General features: G+C 42.4%; 1 protein-coding gene across 4 annotated transcripts in view; it reads left to right on the top strand.

Moving 5' to 3' along the window:
- The window catches only part of LOC134340815 (CMP-N-acetylneuraminate-beta-galactosamide-alpha-2,3-sialyltransferase 4-like), a 157,437-nt gene that overhangs the window by 72,566 nt on the left and 68,718 nt on the right, over positions 1 to 16,153 (top strand). For 3 of the 4 annotated variants that reach the window (XM_063038351.1, XM_063038350.1, XM_063038349.1), the window contains exon 3: positions 15,073 to 15,163. The exons of the other annotated variant lie outside the window; for it this stretch is intronic. In XM_063038351.1, coding sequence (XP_062894421.1) covers positions 15,073 to 15,163 — 91 coding nt within the window. The remainder of the gene's footprint in view (positions 1 to 15,072; positions 15,164 to 16,153) is intronic. 4 annotated transcript variants of the gene reach the window in all.

Raw genomic sequence — 16,153 nt, 5'->3', positions numbered from 1 at the left:
TCTCTAGGAAGAGGTACAGTCAACGTTTCGGGCCGAGACCCTTCGTCAGGACTAACTGAAGAAGAGATAGTAAGAGATTTGAGAGGGGGAGGGGGAGATCCGAAATGATAGAAGACAGGAGGGGGAGGGATCTGGAAAGTTGATTGGTAAAAGGAATATGAGAGGATCATAGAACATAGAACATAGAACAGTACAGCACAGTACAGGCCCTTCAGCCCACAATGTTGTGCCGACCCTCAAACCCTGCCTCCCATATAAGCCCTCACCTTAGATTCCTCCATATACCTGTCCAGTAGTCTCTTAAATTTCACTAGCGTATCTGCCTCCACCACTGACTCAGGCAGTGCATTCCATGCACCAACCACTCTCTGAGTAAAAACCTTCCTCTAATATCCCCCTTGAACTTCTCACCCCTTACCTTAAAGCCATGTCCCCTTGTATTGAGTAGTGGTGCCCTGGGGAAGAAGCGCTGGCTATCCACTCTATCTATTCCTCTTAATATCTTGTATACCTCTATCATATCTCCTCTCATCCTCCTCCTCTCCAAAGAGTAAAGCCCGAGCTCCCTTAATCTCTGATCATAATGCATACTCTCTAAACCAGACAGCATCCTGGTAAATCTCCTCTGTACCCTTTCCAATGCTTCCACATCCTTCCTATAGTGAGGTGACCAGAACTGGACACAGTACTCCAAGTGTGGCCTAACCAGAGTTTTATAGAGCTGCATCATTACATTGCGACTCTTAAACTCTGTCCCTCGACTTATGAAAGCTAACACCCCATAAGCTTTCTTAACTACCCTATCTACCTGTGAGTTAAGAAAGCTTATGGGGTGTTAGCTTTCATAAGTCATGGATCGGGATGCCCAGGGAGAAAGAAGGGTGGGGGGGGGAGCCCAGAGGATGGGCAAGGAGTATAGTGAGAGGGACAGAGAAAAAGGAAAGAGAGAGAAAAAAATTAATAATAATCCGTACTCCAGCCATTATTTATTCAATTATTATTATTAATTTATTATTAATTTTTTTCTCTCTCTCTCCTTTTTCTCCCTCTGTCCCTCACTATACCCCTTGCCCATCCTCTGGGTTTCCCCTCTCCCCCTTTCTTTCTCCCTAAGCCTCCCGCCCCATGATCCTCTCATATCCCTTTTGCCAATCAACTGTCCAGATCCCTTCATCTTTCCAGCTCTCAGCTCCATCCCTTCCCCCTCCTGTCTTCACCAATCATTTCGGATCTCCCCCTCCCCCTCCCACTTTCAAATCTCTTGCTATCTCTTCTTTCAGTTAGTCCTGACGAAGGGTCTCGGCCCGAAACATTGACTGTACCTCTTCCTATAGATGCTGCCTGGCCTGCTGCGTTCACCAGCAATTTTTATGTGTGTTGCTTGAAATTCCAGCATCTGCAGATTTTTCATGTTTGCGCTTTTAAAGACAAATGAGAGACACTTTATAAACAAAAGAAATGAGAGAGTAAAATAAATTAATATGAGATTCTGTGGAAGTTGCAAATCCCAGAGGGATGAATACAAGATGCTGGAGGAACTCAGCAGGTCAGGCGGCATCTATAGAAATTAATAAACAGTCAGGACTGGAAAGGAAGTAAGAAGCAAAAATAAGTGCTTTGTGTCTTTCTTCATGGGAGAAACAAAAAAAAAATCTCCCAACAATATATTAAAACTAGGGAATAAAATAATTATTACAAATGAAACCACTTTCTTCCCGGGCATCTCATGAACTGACCTGTTAGCCCTCGCTGGCAGTCTCCCAATTCAGTGTGAGAAACTCACCGTTCTCTGGCCTTCTATGTGTAGGGTACACACACTCTGGTCCCACCAACTCCATGAGATTAGGATGTCTCTCCCATCCAAGCCCCGGTTTGTGTGACTGCTGTATGATTTGCTGCCCTATTACAGCTTGTCGACAGGAAATAACAAACTGCACACTGCATATAATTAAAAGAAGTATATTTATGGTAATAACTTAACTAAAGAGTAAGTAAGGAAAAGAAAGAAAAAAAAATAAAAAGGGCCCATTATAATTAAACAGTCAAAGTGCACAGGCTGGAGCTCAACTCTTCCAAAAGTCATATTCACTGATCCTCAGTAGACTCCCACACGTTACTCCATCAAATCACGGTCCCCACCGGGTTGAATCCTATGCCTGGTTCTCTCCAGCGTCTTCTCTCCATCTCCTGCTGAACAAAGACAAAGGCTCACACCAGTGTCAGGCACAAAAATGACCCGCTCTCCCAACCTTCTCTCTTGATTGGATGGCCCACATTCCTTAGCATGTGTTACTTCTAACAATAACCGAAGCAATGCTTTTGCAGAAAGACCATAACATGAAATACCTAACAACGTTAGCAGTGAAACCTTTACCAGGACGTTGTACTCTCCCCCCCACCAAAAATAGTCATGTCCTCATGACTTTGAGATAGTTAATCACCCCTTCAGAAATAACACAAAGTTTCAAAGGAATTTAGTGATGTCAGGACCTCCAATCCATGTGTAAATGGCAGTGACATATGTCACTAAGGGAATAGATGCAGCACTCTGTTCCTCCAGTGCAACATAGGCCAGCCTATCTGAGGGTTTTCTGACTTTTTGAGACCTCCTTCCCCATCATCTACTACTTCAGTTTCTGACACTCCCTGGGATCTTTCCTGCCTAGATGGAGAGGCCTCTTCCTGTCCATTACTTGTGCTTCCCGACAACTCAGGACCTCTTGTCACTTGGCTGAGCTATAGTTTAGAGCCCTGTCTCCAGTCATTGTCTGCCGCAAACCTGCCTGCACACTGCTAGTCACCTCCCCACCCTCATTTCACCCGCATCAGTGTGGGAGGTTTGGGAATCTCTTCGTCAATTAATGGGGAGTTTGGAAAGGGTAGCATATAGCACAACCCCATTTCCTCATCCTCTGAGTCCGTACCACATTCAGTGGTTAGATCCCTTCAGGGTTTTTCATTGCTTGTCCTTCTGTTCTCCCATGTCGCTGCAGAGTCCTCTTACTAGGTGTAGGGTCCATGTCAGGCTCTGGATCAACATGTACTAGTCCCAGAGGGAGAAGGTGGTTCTGATGGAGAATCTTGACAGCCCATTCCCATGCTCTGATTTCAACCAGAAAACCAGTATGTTTGGCATCGGACTCTCCACTACATAGGGCATAGCTGCCCAACGGTCAGCCAACTTATGCTTCCCAGGTAGCCCCAAGTCTGTTGAGATCTCAGGCTCTGGGTCAACATGTATCTTTTCTTCCAGTGGTAGGCGCTCTTCCACTCCTCCCCTCCTCCCCCTCTCCCCTCCTCCCCACCCTTTCCCTGCTCCCCCCTCCTACTCCTCCCCTTGCTGTCATTGTGTGCTTTATGACACTGTTCCATTGTTAATCCCAAATTCAACCTGTCCATTTTCAACTGGCCATCCTGTGCCCATGTGTTCTTTATAAACTTGAATGTTATGATTGTTCTTAATAAACACAAACTTGTGTGTGTTCAAAAACTAACACATTGTTTATTTACAGAATTGCTTCAGATCGACCACATCTTACTTGGGACACTGCAGCCCACCAAGAGTGTGTGTGAACCATTCACCAACATCACTTCCAGTTCTGGGTGAACCACCCACATTGCCCACAACTAAAGTTCTTTATTATGTACACACATAATAACACATCTTCACCCTTTAAAGAAAACAAACACAATAGTAATGCATTCCAGCAAAGATATTTATATTAACTTCTATTGTAATGAGCAGATACAGTCCCTTATTTATTCATCCACTTTCAATCTGCCTTGGTGGTGGTTCAATGATCCCTTTTGGTCTGCTATTTGTTTCCACAGATGTATAGCTTTCATTTTCTGTGTTCATTCTCTGTTCTTGTTTTTGCTGTGTGGCCATTATTCACTCCATGTGCCTCATAATGATGCCCTGGACTACATCCATGTGATTAGTGAGTCTTTGCAAAAGTTCCAACTCATTCTGCCTCAATTCACAGAACTCTTTCTGTTGGTTGTGTATCACAGCTAGCAACTCCTCCTGTTGGTTTGTGTTGAACTGTTGCTGTAGTTCTGACCTTTGGGTCTGTGTGGTCTCTCCATCTTCCTTGTTATTTTTCCTCTTCAACTTTGGAAAGGATCATGGAGATATTTCTGATTTCCATTCAATTGGAAGTTTTTGAACAGATTTTGAACTAAAGCTGCACATTGTGGAAGCAAGGCTGGCAACTTCCTCATCATGATCACTCTGTTTATCACTGGCATCCTGACGGTCATGCTGGTGTAGACGGTACAGGTGTCTATGGAAGGTGGACTTCTTGTGCTTCTCTCACATAACCTCTCTGGAGCTCTCATGGATGCCATTACAAGTTTCTCAAGTTACCTCAGGTAAGCATTTGAGCCCCTCAAAGATATCTGTGTACTCTTCCACAAGTGCTGCATGATCACCTTTGGTTTGTGAGGCCACGACGAAAACTCTTTCCACTAGATTGAGCTTTTCACATGCACTCAGACTGTACTCACTTTTCAACAATCAGTAGCTGTGCCTTTAGGTGCTGTCCCTTGTGCTTGAAGATCACTATACAGCCCCTTTTTACTGGAACATTCTCTCCAGTATAGCCTGTCACTTTTAACTTAACTGGGCAAATCTTGGTCTTTTTGAGAGTCATCTAGTCGTTGATAGACAACAGATTCACCTGGGCTCTCAAAATCAAGCTTGACTGGAAATACTGTCTCATTCACAGTCACTGGAACAATCCATTCTGTCTTAACAGCACCAGCAGTTTGTAAAGAATCTACAAAGACTTCCTCCATTTCCTCAGCAGCTGTGTGCACCTTTCTCTTGATAGCCTCAGCTTTGCAGCACCATGCAAAATGATTCTTCTTCCCACAATTATTGCAGGACGTTCCATTCCTTACATGCCTTTGTGATGTGCCTACCTCCACATTTGCTGTTTGAGCTTACCTCTTTGCTTTGTTGTTGCTTTGGGAAATGCCTTGTGCTCTGGCCCTCTATTTTTGTGGCATGCACTGTTGTTTTCTGCCCTGTGCAGCCCCTTAGCTTGTTCTCATGTGATCTCCGTTGCTCTACACATATACACAGCCTTTTCCAGCGTCAAATATTTTTCATCAAGCAAGCTTTCTCTGAGCCCATTATCTTGGATTCCACAAACTATTTTGTCTTTGACTAATGAGTCTTTCAAATCTCCACACTCACAGGACTTACTTAGTGTGTGAAGCTCAGCTAAATATTGGTCAAAGCTAACATCTTGTTTCTGGTCACAGGAAAAGAACTTGTATCTCTCAAACGTGACATTTTTACTTGGGACAAAATACTCCTCATATTTGTCATCAGAGTGTCCAATGTAAAGGCTGTCTCATCAATTTGAAAGCTGTTGTAGATGTCCAAAGCATCTTTGCCAATTACATGCAGAAAGATAAACACTTTACATTTTTCATCCAGCCCTACTCGCCACTAAATATATATTGAACCGCTGTTCGAAATGTTTCCAGTTATCCGTAAGATTGCTGGTAAACTGCAGAGGTGTGGGAGGACTTAGGTTATCTATAACAGAATCTTTGGGGCTTCTTTCTCCTGAATCTCGTGGTGAACTTCTGGACACAACATGTGTTGCCTCCTTGGCTGACCTCACTTGCTGTTTCTTTCTTTTCTCCCTTCGGAACTAGCGTCTTAGTTGCTCGCAGTATTCATTTACGCTCTGTGTTTAGACCTCACGCCGACTCCTGTCACCATGTTATGTTTGTTCTGAATAAAGATAAACTTGCATGGGTAAAAAAAACTAACACGTTGGTTATTTACCAAATGGCTTCAGCTCGACCATGTTTTACTCAGGACACTCCAGCCCACCAAGATCATGTGTGACCCACTCATCAATGTCACTTCCAGTTCTGGGTAAACCATCCTCATTGCACACTGGGAAATGAAGTTTTTTTTATTATGTATACATATAATAACACACTGAACTCATCTAAAATTCTGCTTTCTATACCTTCACTCCCACAATGTTCGGTTTACCCCTGACCTACATTGGGTCCCTATTCAGAAAGCATGCAGTTTAATTCCTGTGTTCACATTTGTCTCTGGCTTCATTCCAATTTTCTATATCACTTCCAGCCCTGTGGGATCCCCACACTTTTCCATTTCTGGTTTCTGGGACATGCCTAATCTCATTGAGTTAGTTGACTGATAATCGTGCAATTGTCTGTGCCTGAATTTGAGACTTTCCTCACTCAGCTCCTCCCTCTGTACCTCTTTAAGGATCTGCCATAAAACCTTCTTGTCACTTGATTTCTGGCTGTTCATCAGTTTGTGTGATTCACTCCCCAAGCGACTTTGTGTGTTTATCTGCATTGGAGATGCTATACAAATGCAAGGTTCTGTATGTGCTGCTGCTTTTACGAAGCTACAATTCTTTTTTGATGCGCCGAGGTTCTCCCAGGTTAAAATCTTTTGGGATCCAAGGCATAGTTTTTTAAAAATTTGTTTTCCTTTCCACACCTTGTGGAGCCTTGGGTGGCAACCTTGCTGTTTCTTTAGTATTTGTCTGTTTTTTCACGTGGCTGAGTTGCTAGCTCGATGCTCAACCCAGCACGAATCGAAAGCGTGCGAGGAGCTGGCCAGATTCAAACCCTGATCCACGCACCTTGAAGTCCGGTGTGGATGCCACTACACCACCGGCCAGTTACTTTTTTCTGTATGTCAAAGGTTGTTTGTAAATTGGCCCCTCTTTTCCCAGAGGATATGTTAGGATAAATATAGAGAACCTGTTTAACTGCTAAGGATATACAGAATAAACTGAGATAATCTCAGAGCTAAGCATTCAATAAGTCACAAAGCTTCCTTTTTACAACAAGCTGGGTCACTTTCTCAACAGAGAGAGACTTGTTCCTCTCACTGTATGCAAAAGAAATGAGATATGAATCGCTACCCTAAGTCCTGCTGCTGTGGTATACTTTCTGCCATGGGCTATAGCTGGGAGTTTAAAAGCAATAAATTTTCTGGAATTCTATGAAATTTTACCACAATGTGTCTCTCTGAAGGTTCAAGAACTGAAAATGTAGCCTTTTGTATTTTGTGTGGTGTGGTGAAATAGGGGTGTTACCTTGAGAATTACATGCACTGTTTCATGAGCCAAGGTAATTAAATGGAAGGCTGTCTGGAAAATGAAACTGGAGAGTTTTTAGCATGGGGATTTTACAACTGTTGCAAATTTTGAAGCTTGTGGAATTGCATAGATTAAGCTAAATTTTGCAGGTGCCAGATAGTACTTACTGTATCTAAGCATTTGGAATGTTGCCATTAAAGCAATTTCTTTCCAGGGCAAGTCAAGTTTATTGTTGTATGCGCATGTACTGTAAGATACGGGTACAATGAAGCACAGAAACTATACAAGGCAGTGAAGAAAGAGAGGAAAGACTGACTTCAAAAGTATGACCTTAGTACAAAAAAAGACACAATCAGAGGCAAGTCCATGGCAGTGCAAAAAGAAGTTTGTATTGTACTGTTTTGAGGTAGTGTTGTTCGTTGTAAACAGGATGATCCAAGATGGCTCCAGACATCTTGTTACTGTTACTTTGCAGCTCCAATGGGAATCATCAGATATTCCCATTTAGGGCTTTTCCAGCTGGAACCTCTAGTCACAGCCATAGGTACTTCAATAAGCAATGTTGTTTTAAGAAGTTTAAAAAATCTTTCAATCCTCAAAATCAGTAGACTCCGGACTGCAGACCATATAGATCTCGAGTGCAGTTTTGCTTCAAGAAAATGCAAATAATGCTGAAACGCAGTGCCCTGAGGCTCCCAATCCCCACCATCCTCCTGGCCAATGGACAGATTCTGGAAAATAAAATTGAAGACTTCAGAGCAAGATTACAGTATTGGGGGATATCAGGGGCTGCTGTGTACTTTGCTTTACAGAGACATGGCTCACCCCCCAGCACTCTGGACACAGCACTACAACCCGAGGGCTTCCACCTTCTGTTGCATTGATTGGACAGCAGCGTTAGGTAAAAGCAGAGGCGGCGGCATTCTCCTCATGATTAACTAATCATGATGTTCAGACATGGCAGTTCTTTCGTGGTTCTGCTCCCCCGAACTGGAACATCTAGGGGACTGGTGTTATCCACTTTATCTGCTAAGGAGTTTTCTGGCATCATCCTGATTGCAGTGTACATCCCTACCCAGGCCAGTGTCAGGCTAGCAATGGAGGTGTTGAGCATCATGGTCAGCGGTCACGAAATAGTGCACCCTGATACCTTCACGATCATTGCAGGGGACTTCAACCAGGTTAGCTTGAAGTAGTCTCTAACCAATTACCACCAACTTGTCACCTATGGAACCAGAGGAGGCAAAACCCTTGACCATTGTTATACCACCATCAACTATGCTTACCATGCCATTCTACACCCACACTTTGGAAAGTCTAATCACCTGGATACGTCAGCTAGACTGTCCAAAGTATATCCCACGCTGTTAAAAAAAAAGGGAGGATATTATGGGAATGAGAGGCATTGATCCTGTGGATAGTCAGAGGCTTTTGCCCAGGGCTGAAATGGTTAACATGAGAGGGGACAGTTTTAAGGTGCTTGGAAGTAAGTACAGAGGTGACGTCAGGGATAAGTTTTTTACGCAAAGCGGTGAGTGTGTGGAATGGGCTGCCGACGACAGTGGTGGAAGCAATACGATAGGGTCTTTTAAGAAAGTCCTGGACAGGTACATGGAGCTCAGAAAAATAGAGGGCTATGGGCAACCCTAGGTAATTTCTAAAGTAGGGACATTTTTGGAACAGCATTGTGAGCCGAAGGGCCTGTATTGTGCTGTAGGTTCTCTATGTTTCTATGTTCTGTGTTCTGTGGTAAACTAACTTTTTTTCCTTTTGGCTGTGATGTAGTGCCAATGGATTGCTAATGTTCTAAGTACTGCTTATAAAAGGAGGGTATAAAATGAGTTACCATGGGCCAGTTATTTAACATTGGGGATAGATAGGTTTTGATTGAGTAAGTCCTGCTTTAATCAGGAACTGTCAACATAAGTTGGTGAGCATCATGTCTCTTGAACATGATTATTTTTGAGAAAGAAATGTAGAGATTGCTAAGGACACTGAGATTCATGCAGTCGACATGGATTTTAGCAAAACTTTGACATGGTTTCACATTGTAGGCTAGCCAAAAATTTCAAAGGAGAGTTGTAAATTGGATCTAATTTATACCTATTACCTCCCAGCTTCTTACTTCATCACCCCTCCCCCACCCACCTTCCAGCTTGTACTCCTTCCCCTCCACCCACCTTCCAATTCCGTCATCTTCCCCCTTTCATTCCAGTCCAGGTGAAGGATCTCGGCCCGAAACATTGGCTGCTTATTCTTCTTCATAGATGCTGCCTGACCTGCCTGACCTGGTGTTTCCCAACCTTTTTTTTTTGCCCTAAAGCACTTACATACATGCCAGTGCCCTCCTGAAGCACCTTCATACTTCCCACACCCCTCTTAGGCACAATATACTTACTGGTGTCCCTGTAGTGTAAAAGCATGTCGACCATATACTACCATGAAAAAAATGATTCTGCTTTAAGTTTTTATTTGTCTTTAAACCTAGCTTACACAGTACCTGTGCACTGTACAGCAGCTTCAATATCAATGTGATCCTTGAGCTTGATGGTTTTTAGCAAGAGTTGAAATATCTGGTTCAAGTTAGGACAGCAAAAACTTTAAGTCCCCATGCATAACAATGCCCAAGTGGTTTCTACTTTTTTGTGGGTATGTGGTTTACTGCACTGAAGCTTCTTTCAACAAGGTAGGAGGATGAAAATGCAATGAAGAGCAGTTTGGCTCTTCTCCAAAGACCAGGAAACTTCATGTGACAGTATAGTCACATACCACAAAAGCCAACATTTTTGAAAAGCATTTTTTTTCTTCTTCATTTCGATAATTTCTTCTTCCAAGCTCTCTTCCTGTCTTTCCACCTTGCAAAGAAATGGGTTAATTACCCAAGCCGGAATTTCCAGATCATTTCAATCCTTGAAACAATTCTGAAAATCCTTCTTCAGTGACTGCAGGTGCAAGCAGTACTCTTGTAAATCACCATCTGTGAAAGAGAGTGTCATACTTTCCATGCAGGGAATCTGTGAGAATATTCTTTTCCCACTATTTTGCTAATGTATTTCCAATTTTCTGAGAAAAGTGGGCACTGCACTTTTTGTCTGGACTAAATTGAAATTCTCATCCTGCAATTTCATATTTAGAATGTTCATTTTGTCATACAGATCAGCTAGGTATGCCACATCTCCATGTAAAAGTTTAATCTTGTTTCCCAAGCTCTTGTTGACTTTGAGCAAAAATTCAACCACAGTGTCAAAAAATCAAAGAAATGTTTTAAGTAGCAGCATTTTGACAGCAAATGCATTTCAGTGTGAAGAAGTAAGCATTCGAACTCTTTGTCATTATCTTGGCCTAACTGGTGAAATATTCTGCTATTTAATAGATGAGCTTTAATTTTGTTCATAGCAGATATTAGAAGAGTCATGCTTGAAAAAAGTCGGCGGCTGAGGTTTTTGGCTGCACGATGTTGACAATCAATTACACAATGGATTGCAAAAAGACTTGGAATTTCTTTTTTCATAAATACACTAAACCAGCATGGCAACCTATCATATATTGTGCTCCATGTGTTGCACAAGAAATTGTGTTCCTAATTGGAATACTTTCATCCTCAATATACATTTTGAAATTGTTGTAGGTTGATTCTCTGTTAATATTTGGTTTTAACTTTTTACAAAAAAGAATCTCTTTGAACACCTCGAGAGGAATATTCGGGGTTGGCAGGTTCACTGATTGACCCGACTTCACTGTTTGGTTCCAGTGAGCGCTGTATCTTTGTGTGACCCGTTTTCCGTAGATATGTAGAGAAAGTTGAGAGGGTGTTCTTGTCAACTGTTAAATTACATGAATTTGTTTCGTACCACGAGTTAAGGGGAACTGTTGGACACCCTAGTTGCTAATTTACTCATCCCCAGTATTGTCTGTTTAGTTGATAAGGTTGGATGAGATTGCCGAGTTTCAAACACATTGTGACAACGAGTGCTCACCGCCTCTAGAGCTATGGTTCTTACGGTGTTCCAGTTTCTTATCCTTTTTGCTTGGAAGTGCCTGCTCTACTAACGGTCGGTCAGGTCTCGTGCCTCAAGTTAGGGTGCCGTTTACTGCTCCCCCCCCCCAAGAATCTTGAGTGCTCCTGGCGACTTCTATTGATGAGGCAAAAATTGGCAGTGTGGTTCATAGAAGGAAGAGTTTAAATTACAGATAACTAGTTAGTAGAGCTGGGTTGCAAAGTAGCAAGTGTAATTTTATCCAATGAAGTATGAGGATGTGCATTCTGGGAGATAAACAAGGCAATATTAAGTAAATAAGAGAATATTGAATGGTGCAGAGGAGCCAAAAGTTTATGGAGGACACATCAGCAGAATCTAAAGATGGGAGAGCAGATGGTTAAAAAAGTTTTTCTTTGTTGTCCGAAGTATAGAGTATAAGCACAGGGAGGTTATGCTGGAAAACTATACAATGCTAGTTGGGTCACAATTTGGGTATTGTTTGCAGTTTGGGGCACTACGTTTTGGGAAAGGTGTGATTGCACTGGCTAAGGTGAAGAGGAGATTTAAAAGATGTTGTCAGAACTGGAAATTGTGGATATGAAGAAAGATTGATTGGCTGGGATTACTTTTGGAACAGAGGCTGTGAGAAGATCTCAGTGTAAAATCATGAAGAGCCTGAGTCCACTGTTTCATGTGCCAAGGGGTCTGGATTTAATATGATTCGGTAGTATGGAGAGGGAAGAATAATTGTCATCCAGAATGTATCAGGAATGTGGAACTCCTTGTATAAGAAGTGGTTGAGGCAGAAAGAAATTGGATGTGTTCTTGAATTCCTGTGATCTGGAGGCTTGGGAAGTTGATGCTTGAAAGGTGGCATCAGTTGGACAGCTTTTATTATACAATGGTCTGAATGGCTTGTGTTGTAAATTTTCTATGAATCTTGCGTGAATCAAGATTTTCACAAAAATACAACTTTATAACTGACAACAGTCTTGAAGTACAGGTACGTTCACTGTCAGAGTTATAGAGTTACACTGCAAACTGAACCTCTGGCCCACTAATTCCATACTGACCAGAAACTAGTCATTTCATTACACTAATTCCACATTAACCCCATTTTCTTCTCCTGGCATTCCCATCGGTTCCCCTCAGTTCCTACCACTCACCCGCACATGCAGGACGGTATACAGTGATCAAATAATAGAAACACAGAAAACCTACAGCACATTACAGGCCCTTCAGCCCATAGCCCTCTATTTTTCTAAGCTCCATGTACCTATCCAAAAGTCTCTTAAAAGACCCTATTGTATCCACTTCCACCACCACCGCCGGCAGCCCATTCCACGCAATCACCACTCTTTTGCATAAAAAAACTTACTCCTAACATCTCTGTACCTATTTCCACACAATTTAAAACTGTGCCCTCTCGTGTTAGTCATTTCAGCCCTGGGAAAAAGCCTCTGACTATCCACACAATCAATGCCTCTCATCATCTTATACACCTCTATCAGTTCACCTCTCATTCTCCATCGCTCCAAGGAGAAAAGGCCAAGTTCACTCAGCCTATTCTCATAAGGCACACTCCTCAATCCTGGCAACTTCCTTGTAAATCTCATCTGCACCCATTCTATGGTTTCCACATCCTTCCAGTAGTGAGGCGACCAGAGCTGAGCACAGTACTCCAAGTGGGATCTGACCAGGGTCCTGTATAGCTGCAACATTACCTTTCAGCTCCTAAGCTCAATCCCACGGTTGATGAAGGCCAATGCACCGTATGCCTTCTTAACCAGAGTCAACCTGCATAGCTTTGAGCATCCTATGGACTCAGACCCCAAGATCCTTCTGATCCTCCACACTGCCAAGAGTCTTACCATTAATACTATATTCTGTCATCATATTTGACCTACCAAAATGAATCACCTCACACTTATCTGGGTTGAACTCCATCTGCTACTTCTCAGCCCAGTCTTGCATCCTATCAATGTCCCACTGTAACCTCTGACAGCCCTCCACACTATCCACAACACCCCCAGCCTTTGTGTCATTAGCAAATTTACTAACCCATCCCTCCACTTCTTCATCCAGGTCATTTATAAAAATCACGAAAAGTAGGGGTTCCAGAACAGATCCCTAAGGCACATCACTGGTCACCGACCTCCATGCAGAATATGACCCATCTACAACCACTCTTTGCTTTCTGTGGGCAAGGCAATTCTGGATCCACAAAGCAATGTCTCCTTGGATCCCATGCCTCCTTACTTTCTTGATAAGTCTTGCATGGAGTACCTTATCAAGTGCCTAGCTGAAATCAATATACACAGCATCTACTGCTCTACCTTCATCAGTGTGTTTAGTCACATCCTCAAAAAATTCAATCAGATTCATAAGGCATGACCTGCCTTTGACAAAGCCATGCTGACTATTCCTCATCATATTATGCCTCTCCAAATGTTCATAAATCCTGCCTCTCAGGATCTTCTCCATCAATTTACCAACCACTGAAGTAAGACTCACTGGTCTGTCATTTCCTGGGCTATTTACTCCCTTTCTTGAATAAGGGAACAACATCCGCAACCCTCTAGTCCTTCGGAACCTCTCCCGTCCCCATTGAAGATGCAAAGATCATTGCCAGAGGCTCAGCAATCTACTCACTTGCCTCCCACTCTAGCCTGGGGTACATCTTGTCCTGTCCTGGTGACTTATCCAACTTGATGCTTTCCAAAAGCTCCAGCATATCCTCTTTCTTAATATCTATATGCTCAAGCTTTTCAGTCCGCTGTAAATCATCCTTACAATTGCCAAGATCTTTTTCCGTAATGAATACTGAAGCAAAGTATTCATTAAGTACCTCTGCTGTCTCCACCAGTTCCATACACACTTTTCCACTGTCAAACTTGATTGGTCCTATTCTCTCATGTCTTATCCTCTTGCTCTTCACGTACTTGTAGAATGCCTTGGGGTTTTCCTTAATCCTGCCCACCAAGGCCTTCTCATGCCCCCTTCTGGCTCTCCTAATTTCATTCTTGGGCTCCTTCCTGCTAGCCTTATAATCTTCTAGATCTCTATCATTACCTAGTTCTTTGAACCTTTTCTAAGCTTTTCTTCTTGACTAGATTTTCAACAGCCTTTGTACACCATGGTTTCTGTACCTTACCATCCTTTCTATGTCTTATTGGAATGTACCTATGCAGAACTCCACATAAATATCCCCTGAACATTTGCCACATTTCTTCCGTAAATTTCCTTGAGAACATCTGTTCCCAAATTATGCTTCCAAGTTCCTGCCTGATAGACTCATATTTCCCCTTACTCCAATTAAACGTTTTCCTGGCTTGTCTGTTCCTATCCCTCTCCAATGCGATTGTAAAGGAGATTGTGATCACTATCTCCAAAATGCTCTCCCACTGAGAGATCTGATACCTGTCCAGGTTCATTTCCCAATACCAGATCAAGTACTACCTCTTGTAGGCATATCTACATATTGTGTCAAGAAACCTTCTTGAACACACCTAACAAACTCCACCCCACCTAAACCCCTTGCTCTCGGGAGATGCCAATCAATATTTGGGAAATTAAAATCTCCCACCACGACAACCCTGTTATTATTATACCTTTCCAAAATCTGTCTCCCTATCTGCTCCTCGATGTCCTGTTACTACTGGGTGGTCTATATAAAAAAAATCAACCAAATCACCTATCATTGGGATGTGGGCGATAGCAGGAAGACATGGGGAAACTTGCCTGGTATGGAGACCATGCAAACTCCACACAAACAGCAATGAGGTTAGAAGCAAACCAGTGGTTGTGAGGCAGCAGCCTCTACAAGCTGCAGTACTGAACACCGCTGGAATTGAAGCTAAGTTCAACACTCTACATTTTGGATTGCCTGTGTGGTTTCACTGAATATCATGGGAACTTCATTGGAAATGGATGAATGGAACAGCAGAAATTAATTTTCCCTTATCTCTTTTGTCTTTTAGATAGTTCTAAGATCATGCAGTATCTGTTAATTTTTGCAAGTCTGATTACAATGGTGATCCTCTTCAACATGACACTGAAGTCAAATCTTCCGTAAGTCTCTCTCAGAGCTTCCTTGGATTACATCTGCCCTCAGACAGGCTGAGAACTGAAGCACGTCAGCCCTACCAGCTGAAGTTGAGTGAATGGACTGAAGAAACTGTGATTGTTCTCAGAACAGAAGACGCTAAGGGGAGATTAAATCAAGCTTTTCATACAAACGTTGTACTTGGGAAGGGTTTTGGTGGAGAGAGTTTTCAAAACTGAATTCAATGATAGTGGATCGAGAGGCGAGATGTGTTTGTTAATCAGAGATTTATGATTGATTGCTGGAAGTATATTAGTAATAATTTACGAATATTAAGAGGGTAAATTGTTAGAAAGAAATATACAGTATGTGTGGGTAGAGGCAAAGAATGCTCCAAATAACTGTCTTTCAAAGAACTGCAACAAGCAGAATGGTCTGAATGGGATAGGTAATTCTATGAAGATATGGCATTGGAGTATGTCCATGACATGCTCTGCTCTGACCAGCACAGATGATGGAAACCTCTGTCAGATTTTAACAAAATACCTGCAATTTGTCATTTTAGAGTTTGTAATGAGAAAGGAAGTAATTGCCATCCCTGTCAATGTTTTATGTTTTGCTTTTGATTTTGTTACAATCTCTTTCAAAAAAAAAAGAACAGTGAGTGAAAGTTGGTCATTAGACCTCATGAGCTCGCTCCACTATCCAGTTAGATCATGGCTGATCTGATCTTGTCCTCAGTTCCATTTTCTTGCCCAATCTTCGTAATTCTTAACTTCCTGATTGATCAAAGACCTGCTTTTGCTCTTGGATATAAACAATGATGATACCTCCAAGCCTCCCTGGGATAGAGAATTCTAATGATTCACAATCCTCCCAGAGGAAAGCAATCCTATTTCCCCCTCACTCCAACCCACTCAGCATCTACCCTGCCAAACTGGTTTGTATCAATTTAATCATCCAAACTTTAAAGTATTTGTGATCACTGTTCTAATAATGCAAATTCTTGATTCCAA

This window comes from Mobula hypostoma, chromosome X2 (genome assembly GCF_963921235.1).
Source record: "Mobula hypostoma chromosome X2, sMobHyp1.1, whole genome shotgun sequence".
NCBI lineage: Eukaryota > Metazoa > Chordata > Chondrichthyes > Myliobatiformes > Myliobatidae > Mobula > Mobula hypostoma.
The sequence above is the reverse complement of the archived record's forward strand: the minus strand, read 5'-3'. Positions and strand labels throughout refer to the sequence as shown.